We start from the raw sequence: 23277 nt of genomic DNA on the forward strand, positions 1-23277 counted from the left end.
CTGGCAGAGCAGAGAGGGCAGGGGTGAGCGGCCGTGCTCCCTGCCTGCGGGACCCGGGCACAGACCCGGCCCCGCGCCTGCCTCGGCACCCACCGGCGTACGCAGGTGTTTGCCTCCTCGCTCCTGCAAGGGCTGGGCTGTGCTGCCAGCAGGACCGGGGTGGTCTTCCTGTGGGGCTGCCCGGTGGCACCGAGATGGGGACCGTGGAGCAGGGAACCAGGGAGTCCAGCAGGCAGCAGGACAAAATGGCTGGTAGCAGGGCAGAAGGGCTTGGGGGTCCCGGAAGGGTCAGAGGGAGCGCAGGACAGGTGTAGGGTGCAGGGGCAGAGGTCTGTGTTGTGCTTCTCAGTGGTAACGGGCAGTTGCCGGTGGAACACGGGCTGCAACATCACAGCTCCGTGACACTGGAGTTCAGGAACCGCTGCACAGCAGGGGATGGGGACAAGCCCTGAAGGGGCTGCAGCTTCATGGGGGACATGGAGCAATCGTAACTTTACCTCTTGTGATGATTGAAATACACTCTTGTGCTTAAATAGACAAGAAACTGGTTGAACGCTGCGCTGGCCAACTCCACGGGGCCAGGACCATCTCCACTGCTCTTTCACTGTGCCACGGTCAGCCCAAGAGGGAGCTGGGCAGTGCTGATGTGCTGCAGCTGGGGTGCGTCCATGGGGGTGGAATTCAGCCCTGCTCGACTGCAGGATGCAGGCAGCAGCAAGACACGGCTGCGTGGCCACGTTCTCCAGCCGGGCCCGTCACGGGTCAGCCCGCGCGAGAACCTGCGCCCCGCGCGCAGCGAAGGCTGCGAGGGCAGCGCAAGATGTGGTGGCAGCAGCGTGTGTCGAGGGCTGCCTGCTTCAGGAGGGACCTGCAACAGCTCTGCACCTTGAGCTCGCGTGTCCGCGTCTGCATCTGCTCGCGCACCTCATGCACGCAGCAGCTCCCCCTGCACTCCGCTGCCAGTTCCGTCTGGGAAGCGCCCTCTGCCTCCCCATTTCCTGTGTCCCGACATGACAGCACCAGCGGTGACCCTGGCCCCAGCTGCAGCCTCCCAACCTCTGGTGTCCCCAAGCACCTCCGTCCCCAAAACCTCTTCCACCTTGCGGGATCGGGACAAGGGGTCTCGGCAGAGGGAGATGGAGGGAGGTAAAGGGCTTGGTTTGGGCAGCAGGATCCAACTGCAGGCAGGGTGCAGGGTGCTCCCCGCAGCGACCTGGGCCTGAGCACGCTGTGATTCTGTGATTCCCTGACCGATTCCTGGTACGTGGCCGTGTTTCCCGCAGCTTGAGGAACAGCCCCAGAAACCTTGGTCAGCGCTGGCACAGGCCGTGCCCGATGGCAGCAGCGGGCCAGGGGCCCTGCAGCTGCCAAGGGGTCGGTGCGAGCACCCTCGCCTTTGGTCCCTCGCCGGTGCCCAGCCCTGCCCGCAGCTGCAGAGAGCCTGAAAGAGCCGCTCTGCCAGGGCAGGGAGCCCATGCGGGGCGTTAGGGGTGCCCCAGCACCCAGTGGCAACAGTACCGGCCCCCTGCAGCCCCAGGAACCCAGAGCAGGTGGAAACCACTTGTCTGCCAACGCCATTTGTGTGTGCTCACAGCAAATACAAAGAGATCTTGGGTCAGAAGAAGATGAAGAAACGTATTTACAGAACAACAAACAACAACTTAAAACCTCAACAAAACAACTCTTCTAACAACAAACTACAACTACCCTGCTTTAAACTGCAACCTACAAACTGCACCTCTTCTACTAACTTCAAATCTTCTACAAAAAACCACTCTTCTACTAAAAACTGCAACTCCAAAACTAGAAAAGCTACAAATCTTCTGAAAAAAACAACAACTCTTCTTATTAAAGCATCTTCCTGCTCCGTGAAGATCCCCATCTCGGTCGTCCCTGGAAGCGAGCAGCGCAAGGTCATTTCAGTGAGGCTATGATGGTCATTGTGTCTGCCGCAGCCTGGGACACGCTGGGGAGAGCGTGAGCCTGCTGCGGGGCTCAGCCCCGGCTGGGGCCGGGAGCCGGGCTCTACGCGATGAGACTTGGCTGGCGTGGCCCAGAGGCAGCGCAGGGCAGCGCTGTGGTGGCGCTTGTGGCGCCAGGATGAGGGCAGCGGGCACCGTGTCCCTGCAGCGGGGTGAGCCCCAGCGCGGCGGCAGCCGAACCACCCTCACTGCCAGCAGTGGATGGGGGCACGTGCTGCCTTACCGCTGCTCACTCCACCTCCACCTCCATCTCCTCCTCCTCCTCCTCAAAACGGATGTCGGCATCCGTGTCCTCCTCCTGCTGCAGCCCCACATGGATCCTGCTGGCAGCCTCGTCCTCCGGCTCTAGCGTGTATTGGAAGAGCCTAAGGCAAAAGGCAAGCAGAAGAGTGCGTTGGTGGTGCCCTGGGCAGCGGAGCAGAGCAGTGGGACAGGGCTCTGGGTACCCGGTCCCCTCTCACTGCCCGGGCAGAGCCGTGGGGCGCTGGGGCCCCGGGCACGTCCCCAGCAGGAGCTGGCGGGAGGCCGGGGACTCCTTGTGCGTGCCAGTGTGCAGGGGGGTGTGGGACGAGTCACAGAAAATGCGTGCTCCCTTTCTACAAGGTGTGACATGGAAAACATGAAGGATGGGCACAAGGTACTCCTAGGGAGATTCCAACTGCACTCAAGGATTAGTCACCACCATTATAACAACCAGCCATTGGAATAGCTGCACCAGGGAATTGCTGGATTCCTCAGAACTGGACACTGTTAAGTTTGGACTGGGCAGAGCTTTGGGACTTCACATCCAGCTCATGCTTTGCCTATAAAGGTTGGACCAGATGAACCGTGAAGGTGTCTTCCAGCTTGGTATTCCATGGTTCTGACTGAGGCAGCCTCACCCCCACAAAAGCACACAGAGAATTCTTTGGCACATGGATGCTTTGTAACACACAACAAGCAACGATGAGACCTTCAGCTCTTTAAGTAGTTTTATAAAAGTATTTGACTTACTGAGATACTGTTACAGTTACCTGAGTATTTGAAATTACAATGCAAGGAAACTTCAACAAGGAATTTCAGTACAGTATTTTACAATCCAGTGCTGCTGATCCCAGTTTATAGATGAGTTCACTAGAGCACATATACACAAACAGTGAATCTTGAAGAAAATTAAAAGACACCACAAAAAGGGGGCTGGAGATACCAATACAGCAGAGAGCCCAGATTACAAATCCTGTGCAGTATGTAATAAAAATGCAGAAAATAAAATCATACAAACTTTACCATTTTTTTTGTTTTAATTTCCTCAGAATAATAAACCCCCTTCTTTTTAAATGCCAGCATCTTGATTGAAACAATTTCCATTCTAGATCAGATGAAGACATGATGCATTTCCTGTGCATTTCATTAGTATATTAACATTTCCTGAGCTGCCCAGAGCAACAAGGCTTTGTTAGTTCTTTCATCAGCAGCTCAGTATTTCATTTGCTCATGTCATTCTGCCAAGGGAAAACTCTAAATAAAAGTTATTTTTAATACTGAAGGAATTGGTATCAATTGGCAACTGCCTGCATTGGCAGAACCTGCATTGTGACATACTATGAATTTATGCAGTTTGGGTTGCTCAATCAGCTGGATGGGAGACAAATTCATTCATCTGCTGAAAATCTTACTTGGAAGCCCAGTTCCTCACAACCTCTGGTCTGGGCTTCAGGATGCTCTGAGCTCAGCTCCATCTTCTTGCACCAGCTCCCCATAAAGAACAGCACTGCACCAGCGGCTCATATAAAGTCGCTTTTATTTCTACACAACATGCTGTAAAAACTGAACAGATTTGTTCACATTCCCAATGCTGACAGAGCAAACTGGCTGAGGAACCTTAACCTCCGACTTCAGAAACGTCACCAGTTTTATACAAGACATTTGCTTTAATTTCTGTCTGTTTTGGCCAACCCCAGCTTTCACAGATTATTTTCTCCCTCTTCCTCTCTCCCAGTAGATTCTTTATTTTTTATTTCTTTTTCTTTTAAAATCCTCTCTGGTGCTTGGGATATCCAGCCCCCTTTCCCCCATCCTAGTACAGCAGAAAAGACATAAACATGCCATTTAAATTAAAGAAAAATGGAATACGTGGAATCCCGGACTGCAAAAATATATACAAGCATTTACCTTGTCCTGAACTAAACATTTCAACCATAAAAATATTCAACAGCCACACCCTATAGAACTAGGGCTAAGGCTATTTCAATTATAACTATTCTTTAGTTTAAAAATATAGGGCTGAAAGCCTTTTGGGTGATATTTATACATTAACAATAGTCCTAGGTTCCCTACATGAATCATAAAGCATTATGCAGAACACAGACTATTTGTCATAGCTTAATCTTGCATTATCTTGCTTAATTTAATCTCTCTTGGAAATATGTTAGATAACTACCTTTCATTGTAAGAATTCATACAAACAGAATATATTTATAAGGCTTTTTTTTTTTCTCCTCGTGAGCTGTGTACTCTAAGAAATCCATCAAACCTGTCTGAAGTTGGCAGATTTTTCTCCTAGTAAACCCATGAAGTCAGGTTGGTTCTACCAGCAATGGAACTGTAGGAGAGGGTCATTTCTGTGTCATCAGAAACCCTTTTCCATGCCTTTCCTAGAATATGCATGACAAAAGACCTGTTCACTCTACAGGCTGAGAATCCTCCCCTTCCAGTAAGCATCTCCCGAAAAACTCAGTCAAAACCTGCAGTGCCCTGGTGGTTCTTAGGCCTGAATCAGTTCTTCCCTCTTTAGTTTAGACAGAAGGGACAAGAGGAAAGAAATGCTCTTTTCAAGACTAGAAGTTCAGTTTTACAGTTTCCCACTGTGCTGTTTTGGCTCCCATATCCAGAAGCCTCTTAAAACCAGCTCCTGGCCCAATGCTTTTAGCTGCATTACGCTTTAGTACATGCTACATGGTGCTTCAAGTGTCACATCTCCTACCATGGCTACCAGCTCAGCTCACTGAAGTTTGCTTTCCTCCCTTCACACAGGGAAGGAGCTGACCATACCCAAAAAGTGCATTCAGTCTAAAGGAGCAATAAAATGCAAAATGTTATTGTAAACCAGAAGAGAACTGAGCATTAACAGATCCTAAAAGGAAGTAAAAGATGTTACTAATCCAATAGGAACTCACTACAAAAGTTACTACCTACAAGCAGTGAATTAGCTTAGAAACCTCCCCCAAAAATGTGAGTTTCAGTCTTTATGGAACTATTCCTTGATGCTCCAGCTTTTCAAAGATCTGTAATTCCTGTCTGAATTTTCTCATCCTCTTAGCCTTAGCCATCAGTTCATCACCAAAAATGCTAAGTACTATAATTTTCTGACTCCAGTTGTTTGGTACCTTGTCCTGAGAACGCAAGAGCAACTGGCTGCAACACGTAAATAACACTGACAATAACGTCCATTAACACTGTTGACAAGAAACATCAGTCTGCAAACAGGAATCTACATGGAATCAGTGCAATCCCAGGTGGTCTTATCTTTTGCAAAACAAGTGAAGTACCACAGTGTTAATGATGATTTAAAACTTAAATGTGTTACACAGAAAACAAGATCAGAACTCTCCCAAGGGCACACAGAAAGGTTCCAACAACTTTGGGCAGGTGGCTGTTTTTGCTGAAATGAGCAGAATTAGGAAAAAGAAAACCAAAGCAAAGCTTTGCCCTGGATTTGTGCCACAGTTTGACATCCCCTTGAGCAGCAGCTTGAGTCCAGCTGGCATGTGAGCAGACTCCAGGCAGCGAAAAAACAGTCTGGTCACACTTAAGATAGAAAAAAGGGCTGAAGTGATGTATTTGCTCATCAACAGGCTGGCTCTACAACACTGCTGAAAGAGGCTTAGGATGCTGCTGCAGCACTGCAGCTACCAATGAACTTCCCAGTGCATCAGTAGCAAAAAATGCTACTAAAAAGGAAAGACAAAACTATTGGTAAAAATCTGTCAGTCGTTAAGGACACATTCTAATTAATGAATGGTAAACCAAAGCAGAGCCCAAAGCTGTATTAAAACCTCTACATAGGTCAGAATTCATCTGTAGCCATATCTGATTGCTCATTTGATTTCTGAAAGTGCTCAGCAGAAATCCAGAGTTACTGTGGATAAAACCTCAGGATAACATCCACTTACTTACACATTAGTATTGTTAAATAAATCCGAGTCAAGTCTACTTTACAATGAAGTGTGCAACAAGCAGAAGAAGTGAAGACCAGACATTGTGTTGAGTTCACATTCTTCAAGGTGCAAATTTTAGCTACTCTTGCCCAAATCCTTCTGTTTCTTCAATTGCAAACAACAACTTTTCCTTCAACTGCTCATAATTCTTATACGGTGGAAGGTCTAAGCGATTGAAACTGAAAATAAAGACAAGACTTACATAGTAAAAATATTAAACCATCACAAAAAATCCAATATGAATACAAGTAATTAAACATTTTGCTGTGTACATGGATACCTGGCTTTATATCCTTGGAAAAACAGACTCCAACATAAATTTATGTACTTCTGAGAGCAAAAGTTAGAGTTCAAGAGCTGAACAGTCAGAAATGCAGTGTGCTAGGGATGGGTTTTCATGAACTTTCCCTCGTTGGTTAACTAGAGTCATCATTCACATTTGACACATGTGGATTTACTCACCCGATACATGGGAGGAACATGAATGTGGCTACTTCACTATGAAGATAAGAGTGTAGCGATTACTAAAGATCAATCCCCTCTCTTTAGACAGCACTGCTTATTATTGTAAGTTTTCAGTAATACATAAATCCATGGAATCTATACAATGGAATCTACTCCCTACCAGTTCTTCAGCAGTTCAGCTGGTTTACTGGTATAACTTGGTGTTTGCTCTCACACAGCCTCAACCACTGAAGTATATTACCATTTACTACAACCTCCAAGTAGATTGCTGTCAGCAAAACAAGGACAGCAGCAATAGTTCAGTTTGTTACATACTCACCAGGTATGACTTCTAGGTAACCAGTTTTCCTTCCCAACTTTTTCAATACAAAATTTCTGGGGTCCGTTGCTCCCTGTAACAAATTCAGATAAACAAGGTCTAGCCACTGTTGCATCAGTAGGTAAGATACTACAACTGAAGTGTTAAAGGCTTAAACACAAGATTGCCATTACTCACACCAACAAAAGACATCTGTCCTTCACTACACAGCTCTGTCTAGCTCAAAGTATGCATGTGGTGAAATGCATGAATTTGAAGTGACTTTGAAAGTCAATACACTAGATGTAAACATCCCCTCCACCTCTTTTTCCATCACAGCTCATATATATGCAGGGCTTACAAAACAGCATTAATATAAAAATCATTAAAGTGTCCATAAATTTGCAAATCAGTTCTTTTAAAAAACATATCTAATGCATTAGAGGCATTATTTATACATACCCATGAGGTCAGCAAATCCTCCCACTGGTAATCTGCATGTTCCAGTAACAAACTGCAAGAGTCTCATTCTCTTCTCATTATCTATTTCTTTCACAAACTGAAAAGTAGTAATTGAAATAAACATTTAGAGATAGATTTGATAGATTTTCACATCATTACCATCTACAAGAGGCAATTTACACGACTGTTACAAATGGCTGGATTAGCAGTAACAACGTCTGTGTGTACACACTACAGGCATTTTCAGTAACTCTGTTCTGTGGCAGGCAAATTCTACAGGTCCGAGAACAAAGCAAAGTCTACAAACCTGCCAGAACCATATTATCTGTCTGCTGGTCCTGGTGTAGTGCCTGTAGATGGTGTGTCTCTGCCAGTCATTCAAATCAATTTCTTGCATTCCACAGAGAAGCACCTTGAGGGTAGAAAAAGCGAAATAAACACAAGTTATGACTTTCCTTCTGTGACTGCCCATGTAGAAAAAACAAACATCAAGTGCACCCATACTTAGAAGCATCTACACTGATAATGGAACTTGGTTTTAATTTTAAACTTTACCCCAAAAACTTCTACAACAAAGAATGATGTCTGCTCATGACGTGTATTTGGAGAATCCACAAAACAGAAATCATCTGTGTCATGAAAAGTGGAACAATTGCATTTAGACATTCAAGCCAGGAACAGTTTATCACTGCCCAGCCATACAGTCCTCTGTTAGGAACAGGCTGTTTTGGGTTTTATGTTTTTATCTTTCTAAATTGAACAGATGCTTCAGAAAGTGCAATTTTGAGAGATTAAAATCACCTAGAACCTGGCCTGAGCTATATGTGATCATCCATTGTATATCTGTTTTTCATCTCCCTTTCTGTCAAGTTACTCATTCTTTGAACACAGGCAAATCAAATTGCTGAGGATTACAAAAGCAACTCGATAAGAAATGTCTACTGGCAGAATCTTAGCCTTTAGAAACACATAAGTAGGTTGCAAAAAGGTAAGTGAAGGGAAACACACTAATCCAATACACTCCACCCAGTTTCCCTCATATGTCCTTTCAAGTAGCGTTGTCAGTCTTGGCAAGTTCTGCTCTTCAGACCTAATGACTGGAGTTTAAGTATTTTATGTGTAAAGACCTGGATGCAGCAACAGCCGAACAATCCTTTACCTCCACTTCTTTAGCATCAAAATACTGCAGATACTGTTGTGGCAGAATTTCATTGAAGCCTTCAAAGAAAGCCTGTGTCTGCTCCTCAACACCTCGGGAAAGTCTCCATTCTGCTACTAGCCTGTAGAAAGATACACAGAAAGATGATTTAAGTGGCCCGTGCTAACCCACGTCCACATCTTTGTTAGCTTATTTTGAGATGAACTGTGAGCGAAGTTAAAACAACATGGAAAGTCTGGAAAGTTCTAGGGATAGAGCATTGTATAATTTTATTAGTTACCTTTACTCTCTGCAAGTGATTTTGTTTTTTCTTTAAGTTAAACACCTATGTTTCCAACCATTCTGCTACAAAAGTATTTTAGACTCAAAGAAGAGGCAGCATCTATTCACTGATTATATTAATGAGAACAGAGCAGTCCCTAGGTATCTGAAGAAAGAAAAAGATGCAGAGCTATATTTGTCTACTATTCTTCCCAGAAATCTCAAGTCATTATCCATGAAAAGGTAAAAACTAGGTCAAGTTGGACTGCTAGCTTACCAAGAAATGATTATGTTCCTTTGGAAAGTTCCATATTTGTTTCTGTTAATCATGAAACTTTGCTCTGTGTCAGAAACTCCACTCTCCATTAATAAAAGGGTGGAAAGCAGGCAGGAGACCCGAAGAACTTGAACCCAGGGAGAAGCAGATATTATGCTGAATTCAAGCCTAACCCATCAGAAGAAATGGAGTCTAAAGGAGAGACGGCTATTTTCTGATTTCAGTCCTAGAAACTCTGGGGACTTAAAGCAGGACTTAAGAGTAAGACAGGAAAACAGGAGTGAAACTGGAATCTGTGCTCTCTCTGGGTTCTTAAAAACTAAAAGAGGATGATTTTCTGAAGATCCTCCCTATTTTCTACCCCAATATTAGTACTTCAAAAACCTGCAAAATGCCAGGGTGCTTGTTCTGCAACTGCTACCTTTTCTGTGAATCACTGAAATGTCTTCAGATTACTCATGCGATGGAAACAAAATCCACTCCCTCCTCCCTCACCCCTTCCTGTGAAAGGAGCCTTCATGGAACACGACGTAAGAAAGTGAGGAAAAAGTTCACTGTGATTCAGTTTGTTTTGTGCCTGCAATGTGTGACTTTTTGTTGTTTTGCAAACACGTCCTCCATGTTTGTATGTTGAAGTTCACACCTTAAAGCAGAGCTTATGTACTGCTGCACACTGAGGAAGAAGGGAATATTTCAGGACAAAGCAGGTCACTGTTTACATTTCTGTTCTTTCATCACACTCAGGCTCCTCTCAACTTACTGCTTTAACACATCCCGGTACTGCAAACGTAATCATTTATGACAATAGAACTTGTGACCCTGTTACAAATGCCAAGACCTAATTATGCTACAAGACCACTTCTGGTAAAACTAGCAAGTAAAAAAAAACTACCAAGTATCTTTAAAAAAATTAGAATCATCACAAAAATATTCTTAAGTTTAAACACACCCCAACATAAGAGGCTGGGCAGAATATCAGCACGCTATGAAGCAATGTAATTCTAATATTAAACATAAGCAACAGTTTCATTAAGTAGCTGACATTCACATTTGTTACCGTGATGTTCTGCTAAACTTAAATAAGTGAACCTTCTGCAATCTTTGGGAGAAGTGGATTTTAGAAACTTTATTCCTATCAGTATTATTTCAAGTATGATATCCAAACAATGGCCACCTGTTGCCCACATCAGCAATTACTCAGAGACAGAATTTCAGCAATGCTTCCCATGAGAGTTTTGACAATCTTCTCTTGCTAGAAGTAAAGAAACAAACGACTAAGATGAGAGTATTTTAAAAATCTTCTTGTATTCTTACCTAATGTATTCTTCTTTGTTTTCTTCTGTGACCAGAATGTTGCTACCATTTGGCTTCAAATCATGGCTTTTGATTTCACCTAGAATTTCTTTATCAACTGAGAAAAACATTTCCAAGCCACATTCTTCAATATCATTCTCTCTGTTAGGAAAAAATATGATTTTTAATAACTGTGTCAAGACCTTGTACTCAGTAGAGGAGATGGGTATGAAGAACCTTAAGAAAAAAAGTCTGGAGCTAGATAATCAGGATAAGGAAACATTCCTTACACAATCATTATGGTTTTGCAAGCAGTACTGACTCACTGCACTAACATACATAAATGGATTGTACTCCTGATCAGAAATTTTTCATCAGTTGTACCCTTAAATTTACCCATCACAAGGCTGACAAGCCACCTCCTAGCATCTGTGGAACATTTATGGAATACAGAAACTTTTAAAGTCATGACATTTTTGCATGTTTCATTGAATGACTGCTTCTTCTAACTGGTAATGTAAGGACAGTGTTAAACAGCAGCTGTCACTTTGTCAGATAATAGCAGTAAGAAGCAACCAGGACTTAGTTAAATGCTTACTGAATTACCTTCAACTCCAGTAGGTGTTATGTATGAGACAATCTCGTAAGCACATACTAAAATGTTCAAAGCTCCCAAGTTAACTAAGTACAAATACTCCTGCTAAAGAGGAATTCTTTGAAATTTCCACATAGAAGGAATCTGTAGCCAACAAACATCGCTCAAATAAATTCTGTTCTCTTTACAGGTGTTAATAACCAGGAGAGTAACAGGTACAGCACTATATGTGGATGGATGCTTCTGTAAAGCGAAGAATCACTTGCATATGCAGAGGCTTTGATGACCATTTCCCCCCAAAATACAGTGCAAAAACCAAGATATTTGTCCTCAACCATAACACAGAAATGTCAGTCTTGAGAACACTGCTGTGGTTTATCTAGCCCCATGATGCAACAGTGCTTGATCTTTCCAAAACACATGCTATTGCAAGACACCTCAGATGTGGAAGGCAGGCTTCAGATGGATGGATGATGAAATAAAATCATCCCTTCCTTTTAAAATGAAAGCTATCTGCTCTAGCTCAGTCTGAGCAGACCAGTTTGACTAGGTGACCTCTAGAGGTCCCCTTCCAGATTCAGTGAATCTGTGACATTTTCAAAGCTGTGGGAACAAGATAAAGAGCCATCTGATGCGAGAAGCACCGCACATTCACAAGTACTGAAATCGTCCTGGCAAGTGCCAAAATTTGTGTTTTGGTGAGGAACAAAATTATGTCTGCCCTGACAGACATGACTTCTTTTCCCTACAAATTTGCAGTCATTTCCTTAGAGATCACCTTCATCAGCAATTACAGCTAAGCAGGCTCAGCAGCACTAAACGTGACGTTTGGGTCTCTCTGCCTTGAGGTCAATGTGCACCCATCAGAAGTCTGGAAGATTTTCTTCGGAATTTTCATACCCTTAACTGCATTCATCAGTTTTGTGGCATCTTTATTCAAATAACAACTATTTAAAGTTTTCCTAATGGAATTATAACTCACTACACCTTTTAGCAGCACATACATTGAGTACAGAACATGCTGCTGTTGGAAAACCAACTCAAAATCCCTATCTCAATTTGTAAACATCCTGTAAAGCTGTTCCCCCCCCGCCTTCATTCAAGAGAATGCTTCCATGATTCAGCATTATGGGAGGTAATAATCTTGTCTTTTGTGTTTATTTCTGCATTTCTAAAACCAACCTATCCCCACAGCTTTTAGAAATTTCTCAAAGCATCTTTAAAACTATTCTGGCTTTGTATGATAAGTAAAATGGTTTCTCTCTCCAGTCATATAAAAAGACTATTTTTTCCTGCTGAATTCTTTTTACTATAGCAGAAGCAAATCATTTTTAACTGAATTTGTCTTTTTGTCTTTTTTTTTTTAACTGCTAGGGAAGGAAAATCACCTTGGTTACTGAAATATGGTGCACATCAACCACGGACTACAACACTCGTGAGTGCTGCTATTATCTAATCAGCACAGTATGACAACGCTTTAGACCTAAGGGGTTTTAAAAATTATTTCTGAAAATATTTTTAACAGGTAATTCCAAAATAATGATGGTCTAAAAACTGCAGATCCTTTATGCTTGCTGCTCTCTGGAGAGGAATCTGCAAAGCAGTGGAAAAGGATGACTCCAAACAACATGAATGTAGAGGGGACAGACGACTGACAGTGCATACTCGGAAAAATAACTACAGTTGTTCACCTCACATTATTGTACACTAAACTTTCATCTTTTCTAATTCAAGCAGGTACTAGAGAGAAACACTGAATGGATTTTTGCTGATTTCATCAGTTACCTGATAAGTTTCAGTGGAATTTGCTGAGGCCATTTTATTTGTAACAGCATTCAAGACTGCCACATTGGTAGAATATCTAGCTAGGTTTATTTTAAACCAGCAAAAATGCAAGAGGCTGTGCAGATTATTCAATGAATCAAAAAGGTTTTGCATTATCAAGTTATTTGTGCATTTAAAATTACAGGGAAATTCCAGTACTGCTTTGTAATTGATATACTTCCCAGTGACAGTAAATTTAACACCTACTTCCTGGCATAAGTGAAAAAAAAACCCATTATATTGCCATTTCAAGAACAAAATCAAGTCAAACTCACTTTACCCAGATGAGAGAGTTGTAAAACTCTGGGTCAACAGATTCTAAATCCTTGAGTCCTACTGGCTTGTTTAGGATACGTTTATAGAACGGCAGAGAGAAACCAGTGTCAATGAATTTCCCATGGAACAAAGCCTGAAGAACATGAAAAATAATGCAAAGGGTGATTTAATACTTAATACGACAACATTCTGTACTATGCACCAATGACATCTGACAGCCAAAGAATTAAAACAACCTTGAACATCATGACTACTAACATGCTGAATTAACTTACACCAACAGCGGTTATAACCAAACACCTGGTAATAATTTCAACTAAAAAATGAATTAATTATTCATCTGATGATATGCTTGAGGAAAGGGATGGGATCCAGAGGGACCCTGACATGCCTGAGAGGTGGGCCAATGCTGACCTCATGAAGTTCAACAATGCAAAGTGCACGAGGATGATCAGGGGCTGGAGCACCTCCCATACAAACACAGGCTGAGAAAGTTGGGGCTGTTCAGCCTGGAGAAGAGAAGCTGCATGGAAACCACAGAGCAGCTTTCAGTGTCTGAAGGGGGCCTACAAGGATGTTGGAGAGGGACTCTTCATCAGAGACTGTAGCAATAGGACAAGGGGTGATGAGTTTAAACTTAAATAGCAGAGATTTAGGTTGGATATAAGGAAGAAGTTCTTTACTGTGAGGGTGGGGAGGCACTGGAACAGGCTGTCCAAAGAAGTGGTAAATGCTCCATCCCTGGCAGTTTTCAAGGCCAGGTTGGACAGAGGCTTGGGTGACCTGGTCTATTGTGGCAGGGGGGTTGGAATTAGATGATCTTAAGGTCCTTTTCAACCCAAACCAGTCTATGATTAGTTTATAGAAAAATTACAGGAGAGAGCCTCTTTCTACTTTAGAACTTACCATGGCAATGAATCTTCCAATAAATCGGAAGTATTTCAGATGGTCTGGATTAATGTAAGAGGCTGGGTTTATCTGTAAGCAGTAGTTATCTTTCCCTGCATATTCAAACAGGCAATACATTGGGTTCAAAACTTCATGTGACAATAGAAAGAACCATTCCCTGAAATCACACAAACAAAAACACATTTCAAAATAAATTAAATTAGAAATTACTTTAGCTAGCTCAGGTCGCCTTAGGCACTTGTTGGTACAGAGACAGTCAGTCCGACCTCTTTACCAGGAAGTCCATTAGACCAAACTGAAACCAAATTGACACTAAGACAAATTATTATATGCAAAGTTACAATGACATACAACTGTCAGTGGTTTTGATACAAAACCAACCTTATTTAAATAAGAAGATTAAAAGCCTACCACTGATTTAAACTTCAGTGTTTTAGGGAATGCCAATTAATATATGTACTTCTCAGTTACATTCCTATAAAGACTTTTGACTTGAAATTAGATTTCCATTCACTTTTTCAATAAACCTCTACTTTGACATGAACTGTTGTGCCAAAGGCTTACTGTCATTCAGTAGATTAATCACCTCAATGATCAGAGATGCACAAAGTAATTCCTAATACAAACTGGAAATAATTTCATGCAGTTTTAAGACATGCATACACATCTTAAGGAACTGTCTTCCTCAGATATTCTGAAGGAGGATAAGGAACAAACTTCACTAATATTTTGAAAGCACTGCAGTTTAAGTATCTACTTTGGGGAAGTCTTCACACCAACAATGCAGAAAAAGGTATAACTTGCCATTTCAGGTTAGTTTACCTTGCAACACCTCCATAATCTAAGCCTTCTTCACCAGGGAAAATGACCCATAAGCGTCTCCGCAGATCCTGAGGGCTGAAGCTCATTATCTTAGTGAAAGAAAAACAATCAATTCTTCTTAAGAGAACAGCTGTAAGCACTGGCTAGACTTGCTATTATTTGCTATCAAGCAATATTGCATTTAATAATTCAGAACATAAAATGAACTATGAGTGTGTGAAGTACATGCTTACGGAATGTTCATGCAACTTGATGTGTCACTGCTAACCTATTTCCATAGATTAAAGATATGTAAAAGAAAAAAATAAATAATAATCCTGATATTAAAGACCTGGGGTACTTAGGCAGCAGCCTGTCTAAGGAACTTCATTAATCCTGGGTTTAATACCATGACCAAATTTGTAATTATGCTGATCTGGTCAACTGTTAGAGGTTTACATGAAGAAACTTCACATGATGCTTTTTGTGTCCAAGAACCTAAAGTTTTACTTGCTACAAAAGACATAGAATTTGGGTCAAGATTTGCATTTTAATATCTCTCCTGGATGTCTGCAGTAATCGTCACAAAAAAATTTTTAATCCTTGCAGACATACTGCAAATGATGACTGTCAAGTATAAAACACTAACTTGGGTCTCTGCAATGATGTCATCTAAACTATGGAAAAGGCACCCTGCTTTCCTAAGGAAACCTTGGTTTGCTGACGTTTATAGAATTACAAAATCTCGCTTGATTCTTTCCAGTACAGCATAATTTCATTACCTCTACAGTTACTGTAAAAACACCAAGCCCATATGTAGAAATAAAGCTGGAGCTAGTTTTCAGTTACAGGATTTATTTTGCCCCTTTCTAACCCTTTTTATTTAAAGGTATCACTGTTCCAAATGAGAAGACTAGCCAACTGCACTGCCTGTTGCTTCTGCTAAGCCAGTTTACCGTAATTTGAACAAGAAAATATTAATCCTTATGTAAGAATATATTTGGCTCAAAACACACTGTTCTATTTGTTCACATTTCCTGGCTTGACACATCTGTGATAATTCCTACAAGGAATGAAACCTGAAGACCTATAGGGAATAAGAAAAACTCAAGAAGATAGGGACTTTCAGCTTCCTCTGTCCCTAGCCCAATTTAAGTTTCTTAACTTACTTTTAAATCAGGAAAATAAAGAAGTGGCCAAGATGAATCATTCCATGCTCTTCCAAGCCTGTTTCTATCTATCTTATGAAACTGACAAAGAGCTGCATTTGGCTTCAATTTAACCAGCAATGAGTGAGTGATTTATTGCCACAATGAACATTCATAAAGTAAAAGTAAAATTCAAAAGCACCTGGAAATACTGTATAGGAACAAATTTTAACCATGGTTTAGGTCTACAGACATTAACAAGAATTTTGCTACTAAGAACCTAAATAGAATTAGTATTTTTTTGTTCCTTTTAACCATTTCATTACTCATTTAAAGACCCAGGATCTCTGTAACACCCAGACTAAGATCAACTTGATACATTTTGGTACACAGCCCAGGCTAATACAACAAAGCTGTTAGGAAGAACATGTCAACAAACATATACACAACATGAAAACTTCCTGAGATGAGGGAGCTGCTCTGCTGTAGCACTCCCCTCAAATCAACTCAGGTTTTAAAGAATTCTGAGGGAAAAAAGATAACCACCTTCTCTGTCAGATGAATCAGTTTTTGAAGCCAGAACTTCACATTTTTGCATGATCTTTAAATATGGAAGTATGAATGTATCCTAACTATTAATCTAGTAGTTACTCTCACTTAAAATAACATTAACAAGATGGCAAAGGATCAAGAGTGACACGAGACAATAAATTTTATCAACTCAACTTCTCATGCCCACTACTAACAAGTTTTAGTACAATACCTGTTGAAACGAATCCTCGAATAATGTTTTTCTGCTCACTGTAATTTTTATGTGCTGTGGCATTGCCAGTTGCTGAAATGAAATTTTCAGAAGTGAAGTATGCAATCATTTGAAGTTTTTAATATTGTGTTTGTACTGTTATTTGTAGTTAATTGTATTGTAATATATATTGCTTTAGGAAGTAGTTAATAATTAATGTAGTTAATAATTGTAGTATATATTGCTTTAGGAAGTACAGTTGAATTTTACTAATCCACATAAAACAAACCCAGCAATCATTGTAATTTACTCCAAGAAATTGCTTCCACTACTGGTATCTATCGTGAGATACACGTCTCCACATCCTGCTTACAACAGGTTCAAATACTATACTCTTACAAGACAGCAGAAAACATCAAGATCAGTAACATTCTAGTTTAATAAAGAATAAAAAAATGAGAAAATTCAGGTTACTCTGTGCCAAATTCAAAGTGAAAAGTTAGGCTAGTCTATTCTGGTTTTCAAAGGATAATTCATTGACTCTTGAAAACTGGAACATTCAAACCTGAGACTTTTTCCTCTATACCAGGTTACTTTATCTCTTGATATACATTGAGTTTAGAGGATCAAGATTGACACCCTGGAATCTGATGTTACAGCACATACTCTCCAATGTTTAGACATGCATGTTCTGAGTCAGATGCCCTGCATTTTCTTCCAGATGTCTATATTTGTGCAGAGAGTAATATTAACTACAAAAATTCTGCATCTCCCTGTATTCCCTTATTAACAACAGAAAGAAAGCACTATTTTGAACCCCAACTTTAAAAGAAAACATCAGTTTAGCTACTTTTTTATTCTAGAAGTTTCAAAGCCTTAGCTTACCTACCTTTAAACTTTATATGAGTTTATATACATCCTGTATTTACTCTTTCCTAATTTAACTCACCTTTACTGTTAAAGTAGTTTGATTACCTTCACATGCAAGGTATCAAAGGAGTTCATTTAAAGCATGTAAGTAAAACCCAAAAATGCTAACAAATTCTCCCAAGTGATGAATCCATACCTGACACCAGAATCTGAAATAATGGACCTTTGCCTTGAAATCACGCACATAAGCTATCTGGGGTCCATTGTCTCTGGAACCAAAAGGAGAACAAACAAATGAATTTCAAAAGTGGTTCTGTAAGGTAAGTAAATGCCTGCATCTGCACTGGTTATACAGTGGTATGGTTTAGGTGCTAACTAGTTGGAAGTTTCTTATTTACATTTTTTGATTTTGAGGTATGTTTTTTTTGTTGTTAAACTATAAAAAAGTTTTCTCCACTGTGAAGCGTACACACACTACTTTTAAACAGTATCTGATTATTAACTGTAAAGAAGAATCTACAATAAGGATGGGATAACATTCAGTTAATTAAAGTTGGGACTTAAATTCTGGTTTTAAGTCCATCCTGGTCCCTAAAAGTCAAAGACAGGCAGACTTGTAACTGGAAGGAATGGATCTGGTCATTAACAGTACTGATGAAGCTCCTCCATGACTCTCACATCTTGTATAATACTTGGCAAGAAGGATTCTCAAGTGTTCAAGACACTGCCTTCTTCAGGGACAGTTATCAGTGGATGAAACAAACCCAGCAAATTAACAAATCTTACTAAACATAAAACTTCCTGCATACAAAAGGAGAGAAAAACCTTTTAAAAATAACATGTGCTGAACTCAACATGACACTACGCCTTTGAAAGTCAAAACACTTACAGAGCAGACTTGCCAGTGCGGGGATCTATGTATGTAGTGGTTCTTCTATTGTGATCCACAAAATATGGAATACCATCCACAGTAAATCGCATTTCCCAGCCCTCTGGTAAGGGTTTCTCATTTAATTGACTATGGATACAATAAAAAAACCATGGTAACTGATCAACTTCATACATTCAGTCATTAGAGCAATACCTGACAGAGTAAAAATTGTGGCAGATCTAGAAAAACTACAGATTGAGAAACTTTGCATTCAATATTTATTCTGTCTTTTTTCCCTCTCTCAATTTTTCATGTGAGTTCATTAGGCCAAAATGACTGTTCAAATAAACATTAGCTCATTTGACTGCACTACCTGGAATAAGGGCAAATGGAAGTTTAAGAGAAAAATGTCAGCAAGGTTTAGCAATGTTCCTCCATTAAACAACACAATTTTGTCTTCTAACTATAGGTTTTTACTTGAAAACTGACTTAATTTTACTAGGAAGCTTTTGGTACCTCATGTGCAATCACAGCATCCAAAAAAGTTTCAGAATGGCAAAAATAGAAGAAAATGCAAATATTGATCTTTTAGAATTATTCAACAACTTTCAACTCTTGTATAAACAAAAACAGATTTCAATATATTTGGAAGACTTGAGCAGCATCACTTCAAAGTGTTCTCACAGTGACTTCCCTCTACAGAATTACATTGCAGGACCATGTTTCTAACTGTGAAGCCAGCACACATGGTTGTTGGGTTGTACTAAGAGTATTTGTCACACACACAGCCCCAGAGGTGACTGGGATGTAAAAGTTGTCACCTCTGGCTACAGCTATTAGCCCTCCACATGTACTTGGCTTTCTCTCCCCCACCCCCCTTCTTACTCCTCTATGGGGAACAGATGAAGTTGCTTCACTAAATGGAAGTTTTCAGCTCAAACAGGAAGAGCTGGGATTGAACATCCCTCACCCTTATTTCATAACCTGCCTTACTCCAGAGACTCAGGGTGATCAAAGCCCAAAATAAACAGTACTCCATCACTTTCAGTAGTGCCTCAAGCTCTCTATGTCTCTCCCTCCACCTTTTTAAAAGGTGTGAGGTGGTGGGCTACAGTTTTTCAAGTTTTACTTCTGCCTGCGTCTTAGCTATTTACTATCTAGGAAATAATCAAATCCTTATTCAGGATCTTCTGTGCTATCCCATCCATCACTGTATAAAAGAAATCCTACCCCCAGTGATACAAATGTTTAGACACGTTTCAGAGTAAGTAGGACCTGTTCTGGGGAATGAACTTACTGCTATTGCCCAAGACTTTCCTGGCAATTATGCCATTACTAAGTAATATTTTGACAGTTCCATTTTGGCTAGTACCTTTTAATATTTCAACAGGCTGCCTGCAGTGTGTAGGACAGTCAATACTTCAGTTGTGGCCAGCATTTGCTAGCTCTAAGTCTCACACTACTTTGCTACATTTTCAGTCTAGACTTACACAAAGCTGCAACTCATTTCTTACCCCTGACTCCTGGGATCTTCCCACTGAGTGATCCGTGTGTTGTGATTGACAAAATACACCCTGCCATTGCTGTCAGTTCTCTTTTCTGAAAAGATGCAAAAGGTGGGAGGATAAAAATCAGCATCTGCTTAATGTATTGCTGAGACTACATCAAATAAAATAAATAAAATCAATCAACAGATCCAGCCAAAGCCTCTATCTTCAGGCCAAAATCTGGCTACCACAGGCAAAATGCTTCATTTTACTGGAGAAGTCTGGAAGTAGATACTTGTCTACAAGTTACACTGATAGCAGAACTCAACACGATGAGAAACTCAGTTTTGTTGTTTTCTAGCTAACGGCAGCCTAAAGAACTTTCTTTGAAATATTATATATGTGCCACAAAGCACAAGTATAGGAATAGTTCTGTTTGAAAACCAGAGCCAAACCCCCAGGTCTAACTCTGCCGAGTAATTACTTACTTTAAATTACGTAACTCTGAGAACTTTGCCTATGCATCATGAAATTTGCATTCCTGTATCTTCTTTATAGTCACACCAGAAATTAGTTACATTTTCAGACCAATAAGAAAAGCTCCACAAATTGGACTGGAGTGAGAATTTGGCAGTCTGATTTAGAGGGGATGTGGAGTCTGATTTGGCAGGAAAGGGAGGGGGGGAGCAGGACTCCTGCCTAATGACAGTGGTAGAAAAAGGATGACAGTGTGAAAGCAGCTATTATTTCCCTTGAGAAAGGGAGTAAACCAGAATACTTTATGGTTTCTAATCCACTTTGAAACTGCACATCCTTGTCAGGACTCTGCTCTAACAGCACATTTGATTAGATTTAATTTTAAGAGCCTAGAACAGCTGACAAACTAATTTGGCAGAAATATGCTTTATTGTTTAACTGCATTGCATTACAAAACACTTGCAAGTCAGTCTTACCCCATCCATGTGGCAGAGGGCCAAGAGGATCAAACTCTTTGTTCTGTGTCGATGAAAAGTCCTGGTTCTGCGAGTCACACAAACAAATGGTGCATTAATGACTAGTCATTTGCTTTCCAGATGTTCTACCACAGGCATCATGAATTATTGAAGCAAATGCATTTTTGCTAATGTTACAAATAAGGTAAGATGCCAACAGTTTATTTTTCTCCACAGAGAGGGCCTATTTTGCAGCCCTGGGCATGCTTAATTAACTCTAGTGCCAAGAAAATAATTATTCTTTGTTTAGTGCCCCTGCATACGCAGAGGGAAATTAGTACAGTAGCACCCAAAACAATCAGAAAACAACCCTCTTCAGTCCTGCACTCAGCACACTCCTCCCTACCACCATTTATGAGGTCCATTCTTATTCTCTACACATACACCATTCTTGATAAACAGTAGTATGAGCTGGAGTTACCTTAAGTCTGCTATTCATCAGAGGTAAACAACGGATTTAAGGCTCTGGAAAGATTATTTTCAGTTTCCCTGCTTTCATAACATTCATTGTGTTTATTATTATTATTGTGATTATACCCAAACCAGAAGTACATGTCCTGTGAGCTTGCTTACCTTCCAGGTCTTTAGCAAAGCCAATTCAAGACATAATACAAATAAACCAGCTTTATAATAAACTAAGCTGTAGTTTGTTTTGAACCAATGGCTTTTATCAATATTGTACATAAACTTTATCAAAGACCACCACCTATATTCAGCTGACAAATAAAAACCATTACACTGCATGCGCTGCTTGCAGTCATTGTGAGGACATGAACAAAGGTTATCAATTAGTACCTCCTGCTATGCTACACACACAAAGATACTATATTATCATAAAGAATAAACCATAATAAAGTGCAGTGACTTTATGGGGAAGAGTCACCCACAAGCATTGCCAAACCCCAAATACCGGTCGCTGCCCACCAGGCGCAGGGAGGAACAAGCAGGTCGTGTTGCGGACTCTGTTGCTGGTGTCCCAGACTGCTGACCAATATGGTCACCTCCAGAAGGAGAGCTTGCAGTAAGGAGACTGTAGCAACTCAGAGAGAGATCCCATCCCAGACCGTGGCTGTTCAGGTCTCTGGCTGCAGGGAGTGCCAGAGCCTGCTGCTGCCGAGGGAGGGAGGCCAGCATTCCACCTGTGTGAGGTGTGAGCAGGTAGAAGATCTGCTTAGATTGGTGGCAGAACTTAAAGAGGAGGTCGAGACGCTGAGGACCATCAGGGAGTGTGAAAGGGAGATCGACTGGTGGAGTAACTCCCTGGCGTGCCAGCAGGAACGGTTCCAGGGAGATACCCCCCGAAAGGGGATGGGGACGCCCTGTCCTCTCAGATAGAGGGGGATGATCCAAGACAGCCCCTGCCCTGTAGCTGTCGCGCAGAGGTAAGGGACCAAAAAGACGATGAGGGCTGGAAGCAAGTTCCAGTTCGGAACCGTGGGCAATCTTCCTCCCTTCCTGCCCTGCTTCCCCAGGTGCCCCTCCATAATAGGTTTAAGGCCCTGGATCTTGATGGAGAGGTAAGTGAGGATGTGGTGCAAGGCCAGACTACAAGGTCACATAGGAAAAGGCGGTCAACTTCACGCCTCAAGACTGCCTCTGACAAGAAAGAAAGAAAGGTCATTGTCGTAGGCGATTCCCTTCTGAGAGGAACAGAGGGCCCGATATGCAGAGTTGACCCTCATCATAGGGAAGTGTGTAGTTTGCCTGGAGCCCGGATCAGGGATATCACCAGGGCGCTCCCCAGCCTGGTGCACCCGACAGACTACTACCCGCTGCTGGTCTTCCAGACAGGTGGGGGGGAAGCTGCTTCCCGCAGTCTGAGGGGGATGAAGAAAGACTACAGGGCCTTGGGGCGGATGGTGAAAGAGTCTGGGGCTCAAGTGATCTTCTCCTCAGTTCTTCCATCTTCCGGTGATGATGTGGGACTGAATGGGAAAATTCAGTCCGTAAACAATTGGCTTCGAGACTGGTGCTTTAGGCAGGGCTTTGGGTTCTTTGATAGCAGCTGGTTTTATAAGGCTCCAGTCTGGATGATGGCATGTGGGAAAGGTTTAACTCACAGAGGCAAAAGGATGCTGGGGCATGAATTAACAGGGCTCATTTGGATAGCTTTAAACTAGATTCGAAGGGGGATGGGGTTGTAACTGGGCTTGCCCCAGTGGGGCAGCACTCTAGAATTGATGAAGACTGGGAGGCCTCCTATAATCCTAGGGTGAAATTGGTGAGCTCAGCTCCCTCCTTGAAATGCCTGTACACCAATGCGTGCAGCATGGGAAATAAGCAGGAGGAGTTGGAGACCTGTGTTAAGTCAGGAGATTATGATCTGGTGGCAATTACAGAGACGTGGTGGGACAGCTCGCATGACTGGA

At 41.6% G+C, this 23277-nt stretch overlaps 1 protein-coding gene across 2 annotated transcripts in view; it reads right to left on the bottom strand.

Moving 5' to 3' along the window:
* Nucleotides 1-2939: 2939 nt before the first annotated feature.
* ITCH (itchy E3 ubiquitin protein ligase) overlaps nt 2940-23277 on the bottom strand; it is a gene marked incomplete at its 5' end in the record, with an annotated part of 62603 nt that continues 42265 nt past the window's right edge. For both annotated transcript variants that reach the window (XM_080627926.1, XM_080627927.1), the window contains 14 exons: nt 2940-6357; nt 6963-7035; nt 7404-7500; nt 7711-7815; nt 8563-8683; nt 10415-10555; nt 13088-13221; nt 13995-14154; nt 14820-14908; nt 16710-16781; nt 17755-17827; nt 18448-18576; nt 19944-20028; nt 20870-20936. In XM_080627926.1, coding sequence (XP_080484052.1) covers nt 6258-6357; nt 6963-7035; nt 7404-7500; nt 7711-7815; nt 8563-8683; nt 10415-10555; nt 13088-13221; nt 13995-14154; nt 14820-14908; nt 16710-16781; nt 17755-17827; nt 18448-18576; nt 19944-20028; nt 20870-20936 — 1446 coding nt within the window. In that variant the 3' untranslated portion in view covers nt 2940-6257. The remainder of the gene's footprint in view (nt 6358-6962; nt 7036-7403; nt 7501-7710; nt 7816-8562; nt 8684-10414; nt 10556-13087; nt 13222-13994; nt 14155-14819; nt 14909-16709; nt 16782-17754; nt 17828-18447; nt 18577-19943; nt 20029-20869; nt 20937-23277) is intronic.

This window comes from Psittacula echo, assembly GCF_963264785.1.
Source record: "Psittacula echo genome assembly, chromosome: 12".
Classification (NCBI taxonomy): domain Eukaryota; kingdom Metazoa; phylum Chordata; class Aves; order Psittaciformes; family Psittacidae; genus Psittacula; species Psittacula echo.